General features: G+C 38.0%; 1 protein-coding gene across 1 annotated transcript; it reads left to right on the top strand.

The window, feature by feature from the left end:
- The first annotated feature begins 472 nt into the window (after nucleotides 1-472).
- Nucleotides 473-18,849, top strand: LOC135123542 (uncharacterized). Its single transcript, XM_064048306.1, has 8 exons — nucleotides 473-802; nucleotides 851-1,137; nucleotides 1,191-1,335; nucleotides 1,407-1,544; nucleotides 17,480-17,697; nucleotides 17,745-17,974; nucleotides 18,025-18,396; nucleotides 18,446-18,849. The coding sequence occupies exons 1-8, from the start codon at nucleotides 550-552 to the stop codon at nucleotides 18,765-18,767; spliced, it is 1,965 nt and encodes a 654-aa protein (XP_063904376.1). The 5' UTR covers nucleotides 473-549; the 3' UTR covers nucleotides 18,768-18,849.
- The last annotated feature ends 1,597 nt before the right edge of the window (nucleotides 18,850-20,446 follow it).

Below are 20,446 nucleotides of genomic sequence, written 5' to 3'. Positions count from 1 at the left end.
TTCGTCTGAGGAAACTATACGATCAGTCCCAGTTTTCCCTTTCGTCAAAATCAAGTAGTGTCAGTACTACTAACAAGAATAGAGTTGTATCGTAGAAAAAGTTCCAGTTTTAATGTTTATACTGCACCTATATTTTTTTACTTTATCATATATCCTTGCCAAAATTATGGTGACAGTCTAAATATCATATCAGATAATGTAATCGCTTAATGATCTTTTATTATTTTCAAATGAAACATTTATGTATTAAAACATGTAGGTACACAGGATTTCAAAATAAAACAAACACTTTAAGACCGAAATGATAAAAAAATATATCAATGAATCAACAGTCTACAATAAATAAGTGCATCGAAGATAATATTTCTACAAAAAAATTCGCAATCCCAGGCTTGTCCGATCACAAAAGACACACGGTTGTCAGCACGCTTATTGCCTTGCAAAGATAACTAATCTCGAGTTACACATCTAGATAACTAACTGTTTTTATAAATAATCCTCTTACTACAGTTCATTATCAAGCACAGTTTTCAAATTTAAAGTGCAAAAATGGGTCGTGCTGTCTTGCTTTTCTTGGTTATCGCATTCCTACCTTTTGTGGAGCCTGTTTCCTCGTTAACCGTTTTCGATCTCAGTGCAACGATAACTGAACTTACAAAGACTTTATTCGATACGTTTCTGACAGTAAGCGATCTTACTGACATAGTTGATATTGACACTAAAAAGGAAAAACTTTTATTTTCGCGTTTGGATACCATCACAGTCCAGATTGGAGAAATCAGTCAGCGAATTAATCAAATTGGTAGGTAAGAAACTTATTTTGTCACGTTTTGCTCAGTAAATTTTTTAGACGAAAAAATTGATGTCATTTCACGGATGTTAAAAAATTTACGGAAAGCAATTCAGTTAGAGTTAGTGTTACATGATATCCGCAGTAAGCAAATCTACCTGAATACATATTACGGGACTATGGAAAAATATATCAGAGATATGGAGAAATATGAAAATTCAACTTTGATTAATTTTGCTGAAGGAGTAGTATCTGGTAATCCTAGCTCGGTCCCGTTTTTAATGGAAGCGGTATATCAACAAGTAATAGCTCCTAATTTCTTTCATCATTTTTTGAACCGTTTTGACGTAAGTTCGTTCAATGCCATCTAAACCATATAAAGACAAATATTTGTCTCTAGCGCACAGACGACGATCTTTTTTGCACAGAAAAACAATCTGTTGCCCAGATAATACACAGTTTTATGAATGAACTACTCATGATGAATCTGAAAAGTTACATCGTTACATATACATCTTACATGATCAAAAAAATACACAAAATTGGTAAGATTTACGTCCTATCATCTTCATACTTTTCGATTTATCTTGTAAAATTAATAAACTAATTTTAATAGGTGATTTTAATAAAGAGTTAGAGGATCTTAACGAAGAATTTCAAACAAGAACCAACAATTTAGTGGTAACTATTAAACCTCACATGGAAACAGCTTCATCGGAACTGTGGAGGTGTGACCCGAAAAAACATGTAAAAGGTAAATATTGCACACACTACTATGTTAGAATGAACTTTATAGTGGGGGTAAAAATTTCAATTGTGACACATACAGTGCAACACTGATAATAGATCTATATATAAAAAGGGTGACATTAATAATTGTCTAAACTATCGTCCAGTTTCTGTATTGCCGGCGCTTTCTAAAATTTTTGAAATATTGCTTTATAGGCGACTTGCATCATTTTTTGACAACCACAACTTACTTGTAGACAGCCAATTTGGCTTCAGAAAAGGGTGTTCAACAACAATGGCATTGTTAAAATTGGAAAGCGAAATTTTAACTGCACTGGACGAAAAGAAATTAGCATGTGCTTCTTTTCTAGATCTTAGCAAGGCTTTTGATAGCATAGATCATCAGTTGGTATTAAAAAAATTGGAGTTCTACGGCATTCGGGAGTTGCCTCATGACTTAATTAAATCCTACTTCACAAGCCGATATCAGTGTGTAGAAAAAAAAAGGAGAAATCACAGTTGGCTAAAATAGAGTGTGGTGTACCGCAGGGGTCTGTCTTAGGGCCCTTGTTTTTTATAATGTTTATAAACGATTTGCCTATGGGGATTACAGCGCAAAGTCATATATTATTTGCCGATGATACCACTTTGGTAAACTGCGCAAGTGGTATGGATAACCTAAAACTTATGCAAAAAAACAGTATGTGCTCAGCAAAACAGTGGTTTGACGACAATAGGCTAGTTATGAATGCAGAAAAGACAACATCATTAACTTTCTCATTGAAAATAGACAATTTAATTGGCGAACTTAACAAAATAAAGTCTCTTGGAGTAGTAATTGATAATCGTCTCCTATGGACCGGACATATAGATTATTTAGCAGGCAGACTATCTTCAGTTGTGTATCAAATACGGAAACTTTTAGACTACTGTGATCTCGAAACCGCTTTAGTTTTCTACAGAGGTAACTTCGAGAGTCTCTTGCGTTACTCCATTCTCGTATGGGGAAACTCTACGAGTGCAGTCAGAATTTTTTTGATTCAAAAGAAAGCTGTTCGAGCCTTGCTAAAGAAATCAAAATTTCAATCATGCCGTGAGTTGTTTAAGAAACTGAAGTTACTACCCTTGGCATGTTTATTTATCTTAGAGTCTGTCGTTTTCGCAAAAATTAATGAGACCAAATTTAAAAGGAATCTTAATTATCATAGTTATGACACTAGAAATAAAGATAACTTCGTAATCCCATATCACCGTATTAAAAAAGCACAACAATCAGCGCAATACACTAGTGCTATTCTGTTTAACGCTCTCCCTAAAAAGATGAAAGAAAAGCCTCTTCCTCTATTCAAGTCAACCGTCCGGAATATATTAGAGGGCAACTGTTTCTACACGGTAGATGAATTTTTAGTAGCTAAGCTGGCAACAATTAATGTCTAAGAAAAATTGTTAATATATACATTACTAATGTTTGTAAAAATTGTGTGTGATTTTAAAATGCATGCTCTGTTAGGGTTCGGTTTACTATAGTTGGCTCCTCCTTTTTGGTTACATTTTATATTTTATATTGAATAATTAAGTATGTACATATTGTAATTAATTGACATGTCCTCCTGTTCTGTACAATATGAGGCGAAATATATATTATTATTATTATTATTATTAACACTGATAAAATATTGCTTTTTACTTCCCGAGTGTAAGCAAAGGAAGTATTGTAATCAAGTCCGTCGGCCGACTCTCTACGTTTAAGTTTTCCCGATATTTCATGACCCCTAGAAGACGAAGAAATAGGTCTCCCATTTCCGTCTGTCTGTCCGTCTGTCCGTCTGTCCGTCTGTCCGTCTGTCCGTCCGTCTGTCCGTCCGTCTGTCCCTCTGTCTGCCGTCCCGGATTTTTATTAGACAGATAATAATCTCCGAAAGTACTGGGCCGATTGTTGTGAAATTTTGTACTTATATTAGGAATATCATATAGATGGTAAAACGCTAACCAAAATTTGTCTAATCATCCCCACCACTAATGTGATGACGTCACTTCAAAATTGTACATAGTAAATGGGTTTTAAATTGTATAAAATAATATAGTCCTAAACATGTAGTTTACGACTATATTATATTTTACCCGAAACGTCCAGATTTTTGGAAAAAAAAATCAAAATTATAAAACAACATTTTGCAATTTAATTTTGAATCTGCTAATCCGAATGTTTTGAAATGTTGCAGATGTTTTAAGGCTATAAAGAGCATCATAAATCTTTACTCAAAATATATTTGATTATCACCTCCAAAAACTTGATGACGTCAGCTCAAAAATTTGCCAAATAAATCCTATGTAAAATGTACAAAATATGATGAGTCTGTGCTCCATTAATATTTTTTGGATTTGCATATACAGGGTGACTCAAAAAAATTAATGAATGCGTAAATTTATTTTATTGATTTACTCAGGAACTGCAAAACCGAATGCTTTGAAATCTTGAAGGTGTTTTAAAGTTATCATAAGCATGGTAAGTTTTTGTTCAAAATGTATTTGCTCATCCCCCCTAAAAAATTTATGACGTCACCACAAAATTTTGCTAAATAAATCCTATCTAAAATGTATAAAATATGATGAGTCTTTTCTTGTGATTTATCATTCCATTCATAGTTTTTGGATTTGCATATACAGGGTGACCAAAAAAAATTAATGAATGGGTAAATGTATTTTATTGATTTAATCAGGAACTCCAGAACCGAATGTTTTGAAATCTTGCAAATGTTTTAAGGTTATAAAGAGCATAATAAATTTTTAGTCAAAATATATTTGGTTATCTTCTACAAAAAACTGATGACGTCAGTTCAAAAGTTTGCCGAATAAATCCTATCTAGAATACATATACAAAATATGATGAGTCTGTACTTGTAATTTATCATTCCATTCATATTTTTTGAATTTGCATATACCGGGTGACTCAAAAAAAATAATGAAATCTACTGCGAAAAAAACATAATAGACAAGGAGTCATCACGTTTCCGACAGCGAGGGAAGTACAGTCTAAACTCTTTAGACAAATTTTTTAAACATCCTGTATAAAGTTTGGACAGACTTCCCACGTCCTCTGAATCGTGAGCCAAAAATGTTTATCAAAATTATGGATACATTAATAAATTACAGATATAAAAGAAAACTGAAAATTGTGTGCATAAAAAAACTTTAAATTAGACCTTCGTCATAGTATTGTTACGAAATACACCCTTACGCCGCCCCAGTACGACGCCTATGGCGGTCGAGAGCCTTCTGGACGTACGCACGGCGCTGATGGGTGAATCATCGCTGTTGACGGCCGAGAGGCGGGCGCATAAAGACAGGTCTGGAGCGTCTCGAAGCGGCGTCCAGGGGTGTCTCGAAGCGGAGTCGCGATGGATGTTCGTGAAGGATCTCGATCAGAGACTATGGGTTTAAATAGAGGCGACCGTAGGTAATGGATTCATTCAGTCAGTGAAGACAGTCAAGAGCGCCGGATTAATTTCTGTACATATTCGTTGCAATAGATAGTGTTGTAATTCGAGCTAAAGAAATAAATATTTGAGTTTCACCAACGCCCGATTTATTATTCGCAGCGTCAATCGTAACACTGGTGTCAGAAGTGGGATTAATTGTGAAATAAATCGGGATTCGAATTTGTGTTGGTGCTACTAGGGGAGACCGGAACAAAGTGAACTTTCGAGAAAATTCTCTCGCGCGACGTCCGTCAAGACTCTAGAAGTTTCTAGAAGAAAATTTTATGCCGACTACCACAAGAGCGCAAACAGCCAACATGGAGGAACAACTGACCAAAATGATGAAAATGTTGAGCGAAAATCAAAGAATAATGGAAGAAAATAGAAAAGAAGATCGCAGGATAATGGAAGAAAATCAAAGAATAATGGAAGAAAATAGAAAAGAAGATCGCAGAATAATGGAAGAAAATCAAAGAATAATGGAAGAAAGTAGAAAAGAAGATCGCAGAATAATGGAAGACAATCGAAGAATAATGGAAGAAAATCAAAGAATAATGGAAGAAAGTAGAAAAGAAGATCGAAGAATAATGGAAGAAAATCTAAAAGCTATGCAAACTACACTTTTGAACAGCCGAAGTGAAATCCTCCAAGTCATGCGAAATGAAGTGGACGAGGTGAGAAATGAAATGGAAAACAAGATCAAGGAGCTCGAAGAAAGGTTGCAAACACCACGACCTACAATTACGACCCCTGCAGAATTCAGTCCGGTGAGAGTTCAACCCCCTATTTTCGATGGGCAGACGTCGTGGACTACTTATAAGAAGCAATTTGAAGCTGCGGCCTTGTCGAATAGCTGGAATGACCAACAGAAAGCGACCGCTTTGGTAGTAGCACTACGAGGTGCGGCCCTGGAGATTCTACAGACATTATCAGAAGAGAACCAGAAGGACTATACCGCCTTGACGACCGCCCTTGAACTCAGATTTGGAGATGAACACCTCCGGCAAGTTTTCGTAGCGCAGCTTAAATCTAGGATTCAGAAGAGTAGTGAATCTCTTCAGGAGTTTGCGGCTGATGTTAAACGCTTGGTACACCTCGCCTATCCTGAAGCTCCGCAAGACTTCCAAGACAGACTGGCAGCAGAAACCTTCGTAAACGGCGTAAGAGATAGTGAGGTAAGAAGAGTCCTGCAAATCTCCGGGTTCAAGAAACCATCCGAGGCGCTGATTCGAGCGTTAGAAGTGGACGCCGCATACAACAGCTCACCTCGTTCCAACGTTAAGATACGAGGCATTGGGGTTGAGGGCGAAGTAAACCCTATTCAAGAGAGTCTCGACAAAATGAGCGAGAACTTTGAGAAACTCGCCCGCGAAATAATTGCCGAAATCAAGACGGGCAGTTCTAGACAACATGGAGGGCGCCTAGAATGTTACAGGTGTGGGCGTCAAGGGCATATTAGGAGGGATTGCCGTGTTAGATCGCCAGGGCCGATGAGGAGATCGCAGCCGCGACCTCGTCTACATCAGGAGCAGGAAAACTAAAGGCAGTCGGTACCTCGGGGCGCGTACTGGCTGCTAAAAGAGAAGCCCCAACAACTGTAATGGTTAGAAGTATCGCGGGGAGCGTCGATAGTCCGACAATCAGCGGAAAAATCAATGGACGGGAATCGAAGATCATCATCGACACAGGAGCCGAAGTGTCCCTTGCACGCAGATCCAGGTTACAAAATTGTCAGATTAAATCAGTATGTACCGCCACGAATGTGAAGACGGTCACGGGAGAAACAACACCGGTTCTGGGTACAGCGGTGGTGAATGTAGAACTCGGTCGACTCCGAATAAGGCATGAAGTTCTGGTGGCGGAAATCGCTGACGATTTCATTCTGGGAATGGACCTAATCAGCCGGTATGGTTTAATGATCGATCCAGAACAGAAAATTCTGCGTTTTGGAGCCGAAGAATTTGTGCTGGGACGTCCGAATGTGGAAGCTGCAACGGTCAGACTAGTGGTCTGTCAGACAACGAAGGTAGATGGTAATGCAGAAGTCATCGTTCCCGCCAAAGTAGAGACAAACCCCGGATACAGTTTGGGGATGGTGCAGCCGGCAAGTGACTCGACCCACAAGCTCCTGATCGCGAGCACCCTAATCAAAACCGATCGTGACATACCCTTACGTGTGGCAAACGTGTTTCCCAATGCAGTCAATATTAGAAAAGGGGAGATTATCGGAATGTGTGAGCCAGTCGCCCGAGTATTGAACTGCGAGGAAGAAGACGTTGAGAATGAGTCTAAGGAAGGGGATACCAAAGGCTTGGAGGTCAACTGGGACCAGCTGTCTGCTCGTGAGAGAAAACTGGCCAAAGGACTCATTCGTAGGCACCGTAATGTCTTCGCCTCAGAGGAGGAACCATTCGGGAAGACCAACATCGTAGAACACCGAATAAACACTGGTGACACGCAACCGATCCGTCAGGCTCCTCGAAGACTACCCCTAGCCAAACAAGAAGAAGCTACAAGACTCGTGGACAACATGTTGAGAGATGGGGTAATTGAAGAATCCAACAGCGCGTGGTCATCTCCAGTAGTCTTGGTTACCAAGAAGGACGGGACTACCCGATTTTGCGTCGATTACAGGAAACTGAACGACGTCACGAAGAAAGACAGTTACCCCCTTCCTCGAATAGACGATACCTTGACGACCCTATCCGGCTCGGCGTGGTTTTCGACCTTGGACTTGAAGAGTGGCTACTGGCAAGTAGGCTTGCACCCGGACGACAAAGAAAAGACTGCGTTCTCCACCGGAAGTGGCCTCTATCACTTCACCGTTATGCCCTTCGGATTATGTAATGCGCCAGCAACATTCGAGCGGCTGATGGAGATGGTGCTGAAAGGATTGACATGGAAGACCTGTCTGGTATACCTCGACGACGTCATGATTATGGGCAAAACGTTTGACGACCATCTGAAGAATCTCGAGGAGGTGCTAGAACGAATGGAGAAGGCTCGTTTGAAACTAAATCCCAAGAAATGCTCGCTCTTCCAGAAAAGAGTCGAATTCCTGGGCCATATCGTGTCGGAGAAAGGAATAGAAACCAACCCGACGAAAGTTCTTGCTATCCGGGATTGGCCCATACCAAGAGACAAGCATGAACTACGAAGCTTCTTGGGACTCTACACATATTACCGACGATTTGTAGAAGGGTATGCCGACATCGCAGCACCGTTACACCAACTGACGGAGCAGAAGGCGACTTTCAAGTGGAGCAGTACATGTGAGATGGCCTTTAAGAGACTGAAGACGGCTTTGTGCACCAGCCCCATTTTGGCTTACCCCAGGGACAAAGGAATGTTCGTCCTCGATACCGATGCGAGTAACTCGGGAGTTGGGGCCGTATTGTCGCAGATACAAGATGGGAAGGAAAGGGTTATCGAATATTTTAGCAAATTACATTCCAAACCAGAGAGAAATTACTGTGCCACAAGGAAGGAACTGCTAGCCATTGTCAAAGCCGTCAACCACTTCCACAAGTATCTATACGGACAGGAGTTTCTGATCAGGACCGACCACGCTGCCCTTTCGTGGCTACTGCGGATAAAGAATCCCGAGGGCCAAGTAGCGCGTTGGCTGGAAAGACTACAGCAGTACCACTTTAGGATCAAACACCGAGCGGGTCGACTTCACAACAACGCTGACGCTTTGTCAAGACGTCCGTGTGGAGAGTGCAAGCACTGCGACAGAATCGACGCCGAAGAAGGGAACCTGCCCGTTCGTCGAACGCTTTTTGAGCAAGATGAAGAATGGACAACGGCGCGCCTAAAGCGTGAACAAGAAGCAGACGACATAATCGGGCCAATATTAAAGTGGAAGGAGGAAGGAGTCGAACGACCCGGCTGGGCAGAATTGTCCGACCAATCTCCCAGTTTGAAGGCGTTATGGGCCCAATGGGATTCCTTGGTCATGGAAAATGGGCTCTTGAAGCGGAAGTGGGAGAGTCCTGATGGGCGTACCTCTAAGACGATGCTGGTACTCCCCAAGGTAAAGGTTTCCAAGGTCTTAGAGGAAGTTCATGCCGGAACATCTGGAGCCCACTTCGGAGTGAACAAGACTTTGTCGAAAATCCGGGAGAGGTTTTATTGGGTAGGCTATCGTGACGACGTCGAAAGTTGGTGTCGCAAGTGTACGACGTGTGCGGCCAGCCAAGGTTCTCATACCAGGGCGAGGGGAAAGATGAAGAAATATAATGTTGGGGCACCTTTAGAAAGAATCGCCATCGATGTGGCTGGTCCGTTCCCTGTAACAAACGACGGCAACAAGTTTATCCTGGTGGCTAGCGACTACTTCAGCAAGTGGCCAGATGCCTATGCCATTCCAAATCAGGAAGCCGTCACGGTCGCGAAAGTACTGGTTGACAATTGGATCAGTAGGTTTGGCGTCCCCTTGGAACTTCACTCAGACCAGGGACGCAATTTCGAATCCAACGTCTTCCAAAGAGTGATGCAGCTACTGGGAATACGTAAGACAAGGACAACGCCACTACACCCACAGTCCGACGGCATGGTGGAAAGGTTCAATCGGACTATGGAGCAACACCTTTCGAAAGTGGTAGAAGAGCACCAAAGGGATTGGGACCAGCACCTTCCACTATTCCTGCTGGCCTACCGCGCAGCTATCCACGACACCACGGGCCAAACACCTGCTCACGTTGTATTTGGGAAGGAACTGCGGCTGCCCTGTGACCTAGTCTTTGGATTGCCATCCGAAGAACCAATGGAAGTACGTGACTACGTGGACGAACTGAAAGAGAAGTTGGTCAACGTGCATGAACTAGTGAGGGGCCGGATCAAGATTGCCAGTGACCGAATGAAGACCCGTTATGATGTGAAGGCCAACTGTGGCGGATTCCAGGAAGATGACTTAGTGTGGCTGTATAACCCCCGACGGAAGAAGGGACGTTGCCCAAAACTGGCTCCTGACTGGGAAGGTCCATACACTATCGTCACTAGAATAAATGACGTAGTTTATCGGATCCAACGTGGACCAAAGACGAAGATGAAGATCGTTCATCTCGATCGACTAAAACGGTACGAAGGAAACAACGAAGACGCTTCCGATCGGGACGATCGGATTTGAAGAGGGGGGCAGTGTTACGAAATACACCCTTACGCCGCCCCAGTACGACGCCTATGGCGGTCGAGAGCCTTCTGGACGTACGCACGGCGCTGATGGGTGAATCATCGCTGTTGACGGCCGAGAGGCGGGCGCATAAAGACAGGTCTGGAGCGTCTCGAAGCGGCGTCCAGGGGAGTCTCGAAGCGGAGTCGCGATGGATGTTCGTGAAGGATCTCGATCAGAGACTATGGGTTTAAATAGAGGCGACCGTAGGTAATGGATTCATTCAGTCAGTGAAGACAGTCAAGAGCGCCGGATTAATTTCTGTACATATTCGTTGCAATAGATAGTGTTGTAATTCGAGCTAAAGAAATAAATATTTGAGTTTCACCAACGCCCGATTTATTATTCGCAGCGTCAATCGTAACAGTATACTACTTAATAGATTATTTCTCGAGCGTTAAGTAAAAATAGCGTCACTTTGAAGAAAGCCCAGCGTCATTTCACATTTACATAACACAAAATATCTGTTTCCCGTTTCCGTTTGTTCTGTCTGTTATCGACTGTCATATAAAACACAAAACAAAATTTCTGTCTGTTTAACGCCACTGATAATTTGGAGGTGTTATTTAAAATTTTGATAAGTAAATCGTGCTTGAAATTTATATTGCAAAATACTCCTTTGTTTGTGTTTCATATTCTATCTATGTTTTTAATCTTGCACATACTGGTTATCGTAAAAATCTGTAAAATGAAATTTTTTAATTGTGTTAAAACTATTAGAACCTAGATAACACATCCACGGATAGTTAGGTGAGATACAAAAAGCTTGAGTTGTAATTACGAAACACCAATAAAAAATTATCTACTCATCTTTTCCAGAAATATGATAACGTAATCAAAAAAAAATAATAATAAAAAGTTAATGCAAAAATATAATCTGAACTTCAATATGATTTGTGTTTTAAGAATATACTTCTATTTTTTTAATTACTTACGCTTAATTGCTAAAACCGTTAACGAATAAGGCATTTTCTTGACCGATTTAAATGAGTAACTTAATTATGTTTCTGAAATTAAACGAACACAATAATAGTAACGTGCAGTGACATGAAATGTCAAAAGTAAGACAAACAAGATTTTAAATAGCACCTCATTACTGAGAGTTTGTTTCACACATGATATCAAACTTTAAAAAAATTTACCGATGCAAAAGAAAATGGTTAGTTCTTAATAAAGCTGACAAATTAATTATATTCAAAACGGGTTTCTCTAACACTTTTGATGGAAATAAAACAGATAACGGGTTTTACTAAAGTCAAAATATCCAAGTCTAGATTTTCATTTGAAGCATTAACCAAAATTGTTGCATTTCATTATGTTTTGTATTACTCTCACTGTATTTGAAAAGCTCTAATGAATCGGTTTGAAATCGTGGTAACCATACATGAATATGAATATATGAATTAACTTTAGTAAATATTTTTTCTAAATTTGTGTTTTGGAGTCACATTAAAGCACCCTTTTTAGCTGGAGCGATTTATTTATTTATTACTAGCTGACCCTGTGAACTTCGTTTCACCTACAATTTAATTTTGAATCTGCAAAACCGAATGCGTTGAAATCTTGCAGATGTTTTAAACATATGATAAGCATAATAAATTTTTATTCAAAATATATTCACTTATTCCCTCCAAAAAATTGATGGCATCAGCCCAAAATTTTGACAAATGAATCCTATCTAAAATGTCCAAAATAGGATGAGACTATACTTGTGATTTATCATTCCATTAATATTTTTTAGTTTTGCTTATAGGGGGTATCTCAAAAAAATTAATCACCGAGTCAATTTATTTTATTGATTGAATCAAGAATTGCAAAACTGAATTTTGAAATATTGCAGACGTTTTGAAGTTAGTGTTTGACATGGTAGGTTTTTAATCAAAATATATCTGATTATCAAGCCCAAAAACTTGATGACGTCATCTCAAGACTTTGCCGAATAAATCCTATCTAAAATGTGCAAAATATCATCAGTATATTTTCGTAATTTATTATTGCATTCATATTTTTTAGATTTGCTTTTACAGTGACTCAAAAAAATGTACGGATCAGTCAATTTATTTTAGAGAATAACTCAAGTTGCAGAAATGAATACTTTGAGATCTTGCAGACGTTTTAAAATTATTGTAAGCATGGTAAATTGTTAAGAATAGTTATTTACTCCCCCCAAAAAATTGATGGAACGGCTTACTCGATTTTCGCAGATAATTTTGGGAATACAATACAGTTATTTTTAGTATTACACTGCACCAATCCAAGGTGGTATACGTGTTGATCGTAAATGTTGATTAGGTCATCACAAAATTGTGTGAAGAAAAGACTCAACTTGAAAATGCTGAATGTGTTTCATTATACTTTTGGTGCGAAGGAAGTTCTGTGGAAACAACGGTCGATCAATTTTTTGACAATGGTTGATATAAATAAAACTTAGTAGATGCTCATACTCGAAATACGAAGTATCTATTCGAATATCAAATCAAAATATTTCTAGTTTGTCTATATAATGCTAATTCTTCAGTACGTAACAAATGATGCTCAAGTAGCATCTCGATATAACAAAAAAGGAAAACAGTGACAGTGTCCATCAAGGCAAAACTCGAGTCACCAAAATATAAGTTAGTATGGGGTAGGCACCTTGAGATGGGAATCTCTCTGTTAGAAAAAACGCACTGCACAATTTATGCATAAATAAAAGTCAATTACCTGAAAAAGTTTCGATATTCCCGCTCCTAATGTGTTTTTCAAACTGAATGCACCTTTTGACGACGTTCCACGTTCATGAAAGTATCCATGTTTAGTCAAAATTCACTCTTACAACGATCCTACTCGTTTTCTAAGCTGCTTTACAGACAGCTCAGTCATTTGCCACGCCGATGCTCATTTTTAGATTAAATGCTCACAAAACGCATATGTAGATGTTCAATTTGTGTCCGGGGAGATGCAATGTTTTCAAGTAGGTAATCAGTACATAGAGTAGATGCTCAGGTATATAAGAGTAATAATGAAGTAGGTACTTCGTACTTCGAATATGAGTATCTATTCAGTTTTATTCATACCACCCAATGTCTCGCTTCAATGTTTGATTATGTTGATTATGAGCACAACGCTGATCAACATCCATATCCGAATTACCCATGAAATAATTTATTGCGGATTGACTTCGTGGACCTATGTCAACTTGTCGTCTTTTCGGCATTGTAATGAACTTCATAAAACGACACAGAATTATTTTCACAGTCAATCAAATCTGTAAATTTTGTTTTGACAATTTTAAAATATTAAAAACTTCAAATTAAATCCTCGAATAACGGTAAAGTTTGAGGTTTTGTCGAAACCAACAAAGTGACTATAGGTAAATAGAATGGCAGATCAAAATTAATAAGACACTTTCGCAATGTGTAACTAAATTCACTTTAACCAAGACTTTTCTTAAAATAAACGACGTTTTTTTATGAAAAAACAAAGAACGACTTGAAATGCAATATACTTTTCACAATCGCACGGAAGAATTAGTTTTGTATGACACGTCAGTTAGACGACAGGTCCGTCAGGAACGCCAACTATTCAAATTAATTCGAAGTGGCGATTCCCATGCAAAATTTTTAGAATTTTTTTATCTTTTAGCTGACAGTTTGGTCTTGAAATATTTATGGAAATTCAGAGAAGGTTTAAACGGTGAGAAACAAAAATACTAAAAACAGAAATTCTATTTTCCAATATAATACGTTCTGAGCTGTGAAACATTTGATGTCTTTTGTCTTTTTAGAAATAAAAGATTGTCACTTGGTTGTCAAGAAGAAAAGTGCTGTTTTTAGGGTTTTACCGGCAATTATTCGAATTTTTCTCACCTTTTAAACATTCCCTAGACCTCCACGGACATTTCAAAAGCAAGATAAGATAAATGCGTTCAGCCGTTCTCGAGTTTTAGCGAGGCTGACGAACAGCAATTGATTTATATATATATATATAGATTTACTTTTGCTTGTTATTTCTACATGCCTTTTGCACAATAGCAAGATGTTGTTACCTTTTAAAACCCGCGAAAATTTCAAAATTTCACCTTGAACTGCGGTCGTTAACAAAATGGAACCCTACGTTGTTTTTTGTTAAAGCAACATGCGTTTAAATGCAAAGTGGTAAACCCCAAGTTTGAAAAAGTGCCTCTAAATTAAAAAATTGGTCTAAGGCTACAACAAATTCCGCTTCTATGAATAATTATAAAAAATAACCTTTATGTATGTTATTTGCCAAAATCAGTCTTATCTTATCAAGTACAAGCCCCGCCAACCCAAAAGAAGACTTATGCTAGAAGGTACTAACCCTGCCCACGCGCCCTTATTTTCTCAGAGGGTAGTACTTGCTAGTACCTGTTAAGATAAGTCTTATTTTGGCAAATGACATATCCTATGAGAAAATAGGGGTGGGTGGGCGGGGCTAGTACTTTCTTAGATAAAACTGATTTTGGCAAACGGCATATCCTTTGGAAAAATAGGGACGGGTGGACGGGGTTAGTACTTTCTCAGATAAGATTAATTTTGGCAGATGCCATACCCTTTGAGAAAATAGAGGGTGGGTGCGCGGGGCTAATACTTGCAAAGGTAATACTTATTTTGACAAATGACTCTGAGAAAATAGGGGGCGGTGGGCGGGGCTAGCACTTGCTAAAATAAGACTGATTTTGCCCCTATTAAATTTGTGAAAACTAGTTGCATTTAAAAGGTGTTAAATTGCATATTTCCATAGTAACGAGTTAAATTTCTAAATCTGATTGGATATTTATTTTTTAGCAACTCAGTCATTAATTCTTTTGAAACACTCTGTATAAGCAAATTTAAAAAATCTTAAATGTATATTAAAAATAAATTACAAGTGTAGAATCATCATATTTTGCGCATTTAAGATAGTACATATTCAGCAATATTTTGAGGAATTTTTACAAGATTAATAGGGGGAAAATAGTTTTATCCTAAGAAATACTAGGCCCGTCCACCCGCCTCCCCTTTTTCCCAGAGAATATGTCATTTGATGAAATAAGTCTTATATTAGTAAGTACGACCCCCGCCCACACGCCCTTTATTTTCTCAGAGGGCTAGTATTTGCTAGTACTTGCTAAGATAAGTCTATTTTGGCAAATGACACATCCTTTGAGAAAATAGGGGCGAGTGGGCGGGGCTAGTACTTTGTCAGATAAGACTGATTTTGGGAAACGCCATACCCTCTGAGAAAATAGTGGGCGGGTGGACGGGGCTAGCATTTACTAAGATAAGACTGATTTTTTAATTAAACTTGTAAAAACTTGTTAAATTTAAAAGGTGTTAAACTCCATATTTATTTGTTAACAACTCAGTCGTTAATTTTTCTGAGACACAATGCATAAGCAAATTTAAAAAATATTAATTATATATTGAAAATAAATCACAAATATAGACTCGTCATATTCTGCACATTTAATTAAAATAGGATTATTCAGCAATATTTTACGTTGACGTCATCAATTTTTTTGGGGGGATAACAAATACATATTGATCAAAAATTTACCATGCTTATGATAACTTTAAAACATCTCCAAGATTTCAGAGGATTCGGGTCTGCAGTTCCTGATTGAATCAATAAAATAAATTTAAAATACATGAATGCAGTGATCAATCACACACTGATCATATTTTGCACATTTTAGATAGGATTAATCCGGCAAAATTTTGAGATGACGTCATCAATGTTTTAAAGGGGATAAGCAAATATATTTTGATTAAAAATGTCTTATACTTACCATAAATTTAAAACAAGATTTCAAAGCACTTAGTTTGGCAGATTCAAAATTAAACTGAAAAATGTTGTTTTATAATTTTTATTTTCCAAAAATCTGGACGTTTTGGGTAAAAACTCAACAGGGAGTCATAAACTACATCTGTAGATACAATTTAAAACAATTTTGAATTGACCTTGGTGATGGGGATGATTAGACAAATTTTGGTTAGCGTTTTAGCATCTACATGATTTTCCTAATATAAATACAAAATTTGACAACAATCGGCCCAGTCCTTTCGGAGATTATTTGTCTAACAAAAATTCGGGACGGCAGACAGACGGACAGACAGGACAGACAGACGGAAACGGGAAACGGACTCGATTACAATACTTCCTTCGTCTACGTTCGAGAAGTAAAAAAGTTTGGAATCGAACCCGGCACCTCCGATCCGAATTACGTACTCTTATCGACTACACCACGATCGGGATGTCTTACGTTAATGGTAAACTGGTATGGTATCGTTCATTATGTTTTTGCGAAAATTTGGACAGTTATGGAAAAAACTCAAAGCGGTCTCGTACACCACACGTATAGGAGTATATTGTTGTATAAGAGTTAAGTAAATCAATTTCCGTCTCGTTGTAAATATTGACGAACCTCAGGTCCCCGACATTTGAAGGGCCGATTAAGCTGATTTAGAAGGTGAGAAGGGTTTAGAATGCGAGGTGCCCCTTGGGTAATCTATTGATAAGATAGTGATACAACTTATACGAGACGTAACTCGGCTAAATTAAGGTTGAATGCACCGTCAAAAAGTGGGCAAGGCCTTAGAGGACAGACTCTCCTAGGGGCTGAATACAACCCAAACAGGAGAATCTGATTGGGTGGTTTGTTGATGTGTCGTAGCAATTCCATATCAACACAGAGTCGGCCGCAGCACTACGAGGGCAGAATATTGCGCACACGCAGAACTACGAGTAACTAGGTCAAAGATAACGTACTTAAACGATAAGAACTATCAGACACTTGGGCGGAAATTCGGGGAAAACTCAACAGCGCGTTCTTCGACCACATGACGACAGTGGCTGGAGAAAGTTCTTGGGGCTGCTTCTGTTCATATTTGATAAGCAATGTGTTTCGTTTGACTTCTTGGAAGAAAGTGTAGATAAAAGACAAAGAGAATAAAGTTATTTAAAGATTATTGGAAACTACTTTTGTGGTACATACCGAGCAAATTAGAAATAATTTATGCACAATGAAGTATATCTATCATTTCCAGAAATGCAATATTATTTTGGGTATAAAATGAATGCTGTTAGGACGTTGTGATAGATGTTTCTAGACGTGTGTATATTGATACTGAAAATATTTGTACCGCAATGAAAGTTTTATTATTACAAACACACCGGAATATCGATTTAAAATTCTTACAAAAAATAACTAAGGGTGATACATCTTGTCTGAAGTTACTATACTACATTATTTTAAAGTAGGTGTTTCCGGACATCCTTATTCAAAACATGTTTCGAACAATATGGTTATTCTAATTTTTGTTCTAGACGAAACTTACATCGAGGTTACAAATTTCCTCCACGGAATCATTTTAAACAAAGTAAATTTAGATCCAAACGAAAGATGCAGTGAGGAATGCGACGTTTTTACTTATACAACAAAGTATCAGTGTCATGATAATAAGTGGTGTAAGCATCAAACAACCTGCCCAAAAATCATCAATTGTCACTACATCGATTCCTCGATGGAGGTTTGTCGTTCCGAAGTAAGTCCATTCCGTTAATACTACTGCCAATAATTATGAGTGTCTAGGGCATGTTTAAAACCAACAGAAGATACGATTACGTCAAATTCGGAAACGGAAGACATTTTGGAAGAAGCAAAACTTGCAGCAGATCTAGAACAACTGGCTTGGAAACTTACCGAAACTGGTTGGTCTATAAATGCTCCTATTGTTACTGTCTATGTGAAGAAGGACCAAAATTCTTTTCAGAAAGGTACATCAACATGCGTTTGACTGAGTCAAATAAAACCGACAATAAGTACGTTGCGGAACCATACTAAATTGAATTTATAAAACCTAAGTTTGTAGAGTTGTGACTGGTTTGCGCTTTGTCAAAAACCGCCAAGTCATTCATTTGCAAATACAAGAAGGCACACTTCTTCCGTATGGACAGATTGATCTTGACACCCTTCGGTGGGTCCCTGTTGAAGATTATAAAGTCACTAACAGCGTTTACCGTCCTGATGTAGACTACTATACCCTTAAGTGGGAGGAAAGAGATTTCGATTTAGCCGACATTATGGTTAAAGAAGGAAGTATCGTGACAGGAGTTGCGTTTCGGAAAGTCGGTGCGCGTCTACATTTGCAGGTTCAAGCAACTCCATTCAATTTCACATCAGGTAAACTTAGAAACGCGTTTAGTGTTTTAGAAGATGATCCTGATATTCGTCGCAAACACAAGTAATTTTAAATCAAATCGAGTTAATACATATTTAATCATTATTTTTAGATTTGCAAAAGAATTAATACTTGATAGGGTCGATATACCTATTCGCTCTGATTTACCTTCGGATAAGTTTACAACGAATAAATATGTAAAGTTTGTGAATACTGGTTACGACAAAGATGCTGGTCAAACGACGGTACCGTTCTTTGATGCTCAACCTTTAGTATCAGCAATACCGGTACCGTTAAGAGGAGTTGGAGTCTTTCATAAGGGAACTAAGGACTTCGGCGGATTTATTACCCCCAGAATTTTCACTTATAATTTCACGAAGCATTTACAGCCTATTTTTCCTCAAGACACAAAGGAACGATTACGCGTTGGTTAATTTTAGTGTACAAAATATTTGTATTGTGATATAATCCTTACAATATTGGATCATTTAGGATTAAGTAAAATATTTTTCTACAGTTTGTTTTGTTTAATGAAGTAATATTCAAGAGGTTCTATATTTGCCAATAATATAACTAGTTTTTATTTTGTTTATAAATACGATTACAAACAATGGGGGGTCACGTAACGTCAATCAATCCACAAGAATGTCTAGTAGAGACATTTTTCAGTAGGCTGAGTGACTAAAACGCGTGTTGGTCGTGTGCGCACCGCGGTTAATTTACCCCAAATGTTTTGTCAAAAACCATTTTGTTACCAAAATTGATCAACAAAATATTCTTGTTAATAGTCTTTGCCCCCTAATAAACTGCTCAGGAGTATAATGGTGACGATTTACAACGCTTGTCTATGCTTTTAGGTTTCTTGTCCGAAAGAATCAAGGGGTTTGTGGATCGGATGTCGTTGACCATTGAACTGTGATCGTCAACAAAAGTGGAACCTATGTTTTTTTATGGAGGACTGTGTTCAAATGCGAAGTGGTGAACCCTAAAATTAGAAAAGTGTCCCTAAAACAAACACAAAAGATGACACACATTTTTATTCCCAAAAATTCTGCTTTAGCTACGCAGTTTTGTGCTTCTTTATTTCGATTAAATTCGAATTCTGTGTCTTTCGAATTTATAACGATCATTCATTGAGTATTAAAATTACCTACTGAAATTAATCACCTACGCTACGCTCTGTCAAGAATTTCAACCAACAAAGAATTTACATGATGTTAAATTATGCCACACTCTATCATCAATATCAAACAACAAAATTACAAGATCTTAAATCATGTGTTATTTGTATTTTAAGTTATTCATTACATCAAAATGCGTGGACCGAAAGCTTCACATCACATGCTGGTCTCGCAAACACTGTTCGAATTCAAGCCGCAAAAATATGTATTACTCCTCTTAAACCTGTTAAAAAATTTAAAAGCCCTCCCGTTTTCCAAGAAGATATGAATTTGACTAACGGAGGTCCTTTCTCTCAAAATGGGTCCAGGTTTAGATCAGTTTAAATACCGTAAGTGAACTGTCATCAGTCTCGAGTGAGAAGTTAAGAAGCGTGATACAGTGTAATATTTACGTAAAAACATACGTACACTTTAGATATAACTCGAGTACACTGTACTATCCCGGTTCAAGTTAAATTATACATTTTTATTTCTTGTATGACAACAAAAAAAAATCAGTATTATACCAGAAATGTTTCGATGCATTATTTTATAATACTCTAAATTGTGAAATGTCTCAGTGGATGGATGGTCCTTCTTAAATTATTATTTAAATTAACCAAATTTCCATTTGTAATCCTAACGCAGTAATTGGCATTATTCAAGATTTAATTTTTAAAAATTTGAATCGCTTTGGAAATGTTCAGCGAAATAAATGTCGTGGTGGATTCGAAAGAGGAAAGGGGATTTTATGCTGATTTTGTGTTATATTTAATGTGCTCTATGACTTCAATTTTGGAACGTATTTACTCGGACGCTCCTCTCAAAGCGACGTGCGTACCGAACGATATTTTGTGTTTTGGACCATATTTAACATGTGTTTTATGTATTTTTATGTTGGGGAATTCGATTCACGATGTACTCTTGTTTCATTAATTTTGCCCTTTTCGGCT

Source organism: Zophobas morio, unplaced genomic scaffold, assembly GCF_036711695.1.
Source record: "Zophobas morio isolate AGI-343-1 ecotype UQ-CSIRO unplaced genomic scaffold, CSIRO_AGI_Zmor_V1 ptg000006l, whole genome shotgun sequence".
Classification (NCBI taxonomy): Eukaryota; Metazoa; Arthropoda; class Insecta; order Coleoptera; family Tenebrionidae; genus Zophobas; species Zophobas morio.
The sequence above is the reverse complement of the archived record's forward strand: the minus strand, read 5'-3'. Positions and strand labels throughout refer to the sequence as shown.

Excerpts from the sequence above, each read along its gene's own strand:
- LOC135123542 (XM_064048306.1), top strand. The coding sequence starts at position 550 with ATGGGTCGTGCTGTCTTGCTTTTCTTGGTTATCGCATTCCTACCTTTT. Across the intron at positions 1,545-17,479 it reads CCCGAAAAAACATGTAAAAG|ACGAAACTTACATCGAGGTT; the intron begins GTAAATATTGCA and ends TTTTTGTTCTAG. Across the intron at positions 17,975-18,024 it reads TCAAATAAAACCGACAATAA|AGTTGTGACTGGTTTGCGCT; the intron begins GTACGTTGCGGA and ends CTAAGTTTGTAG.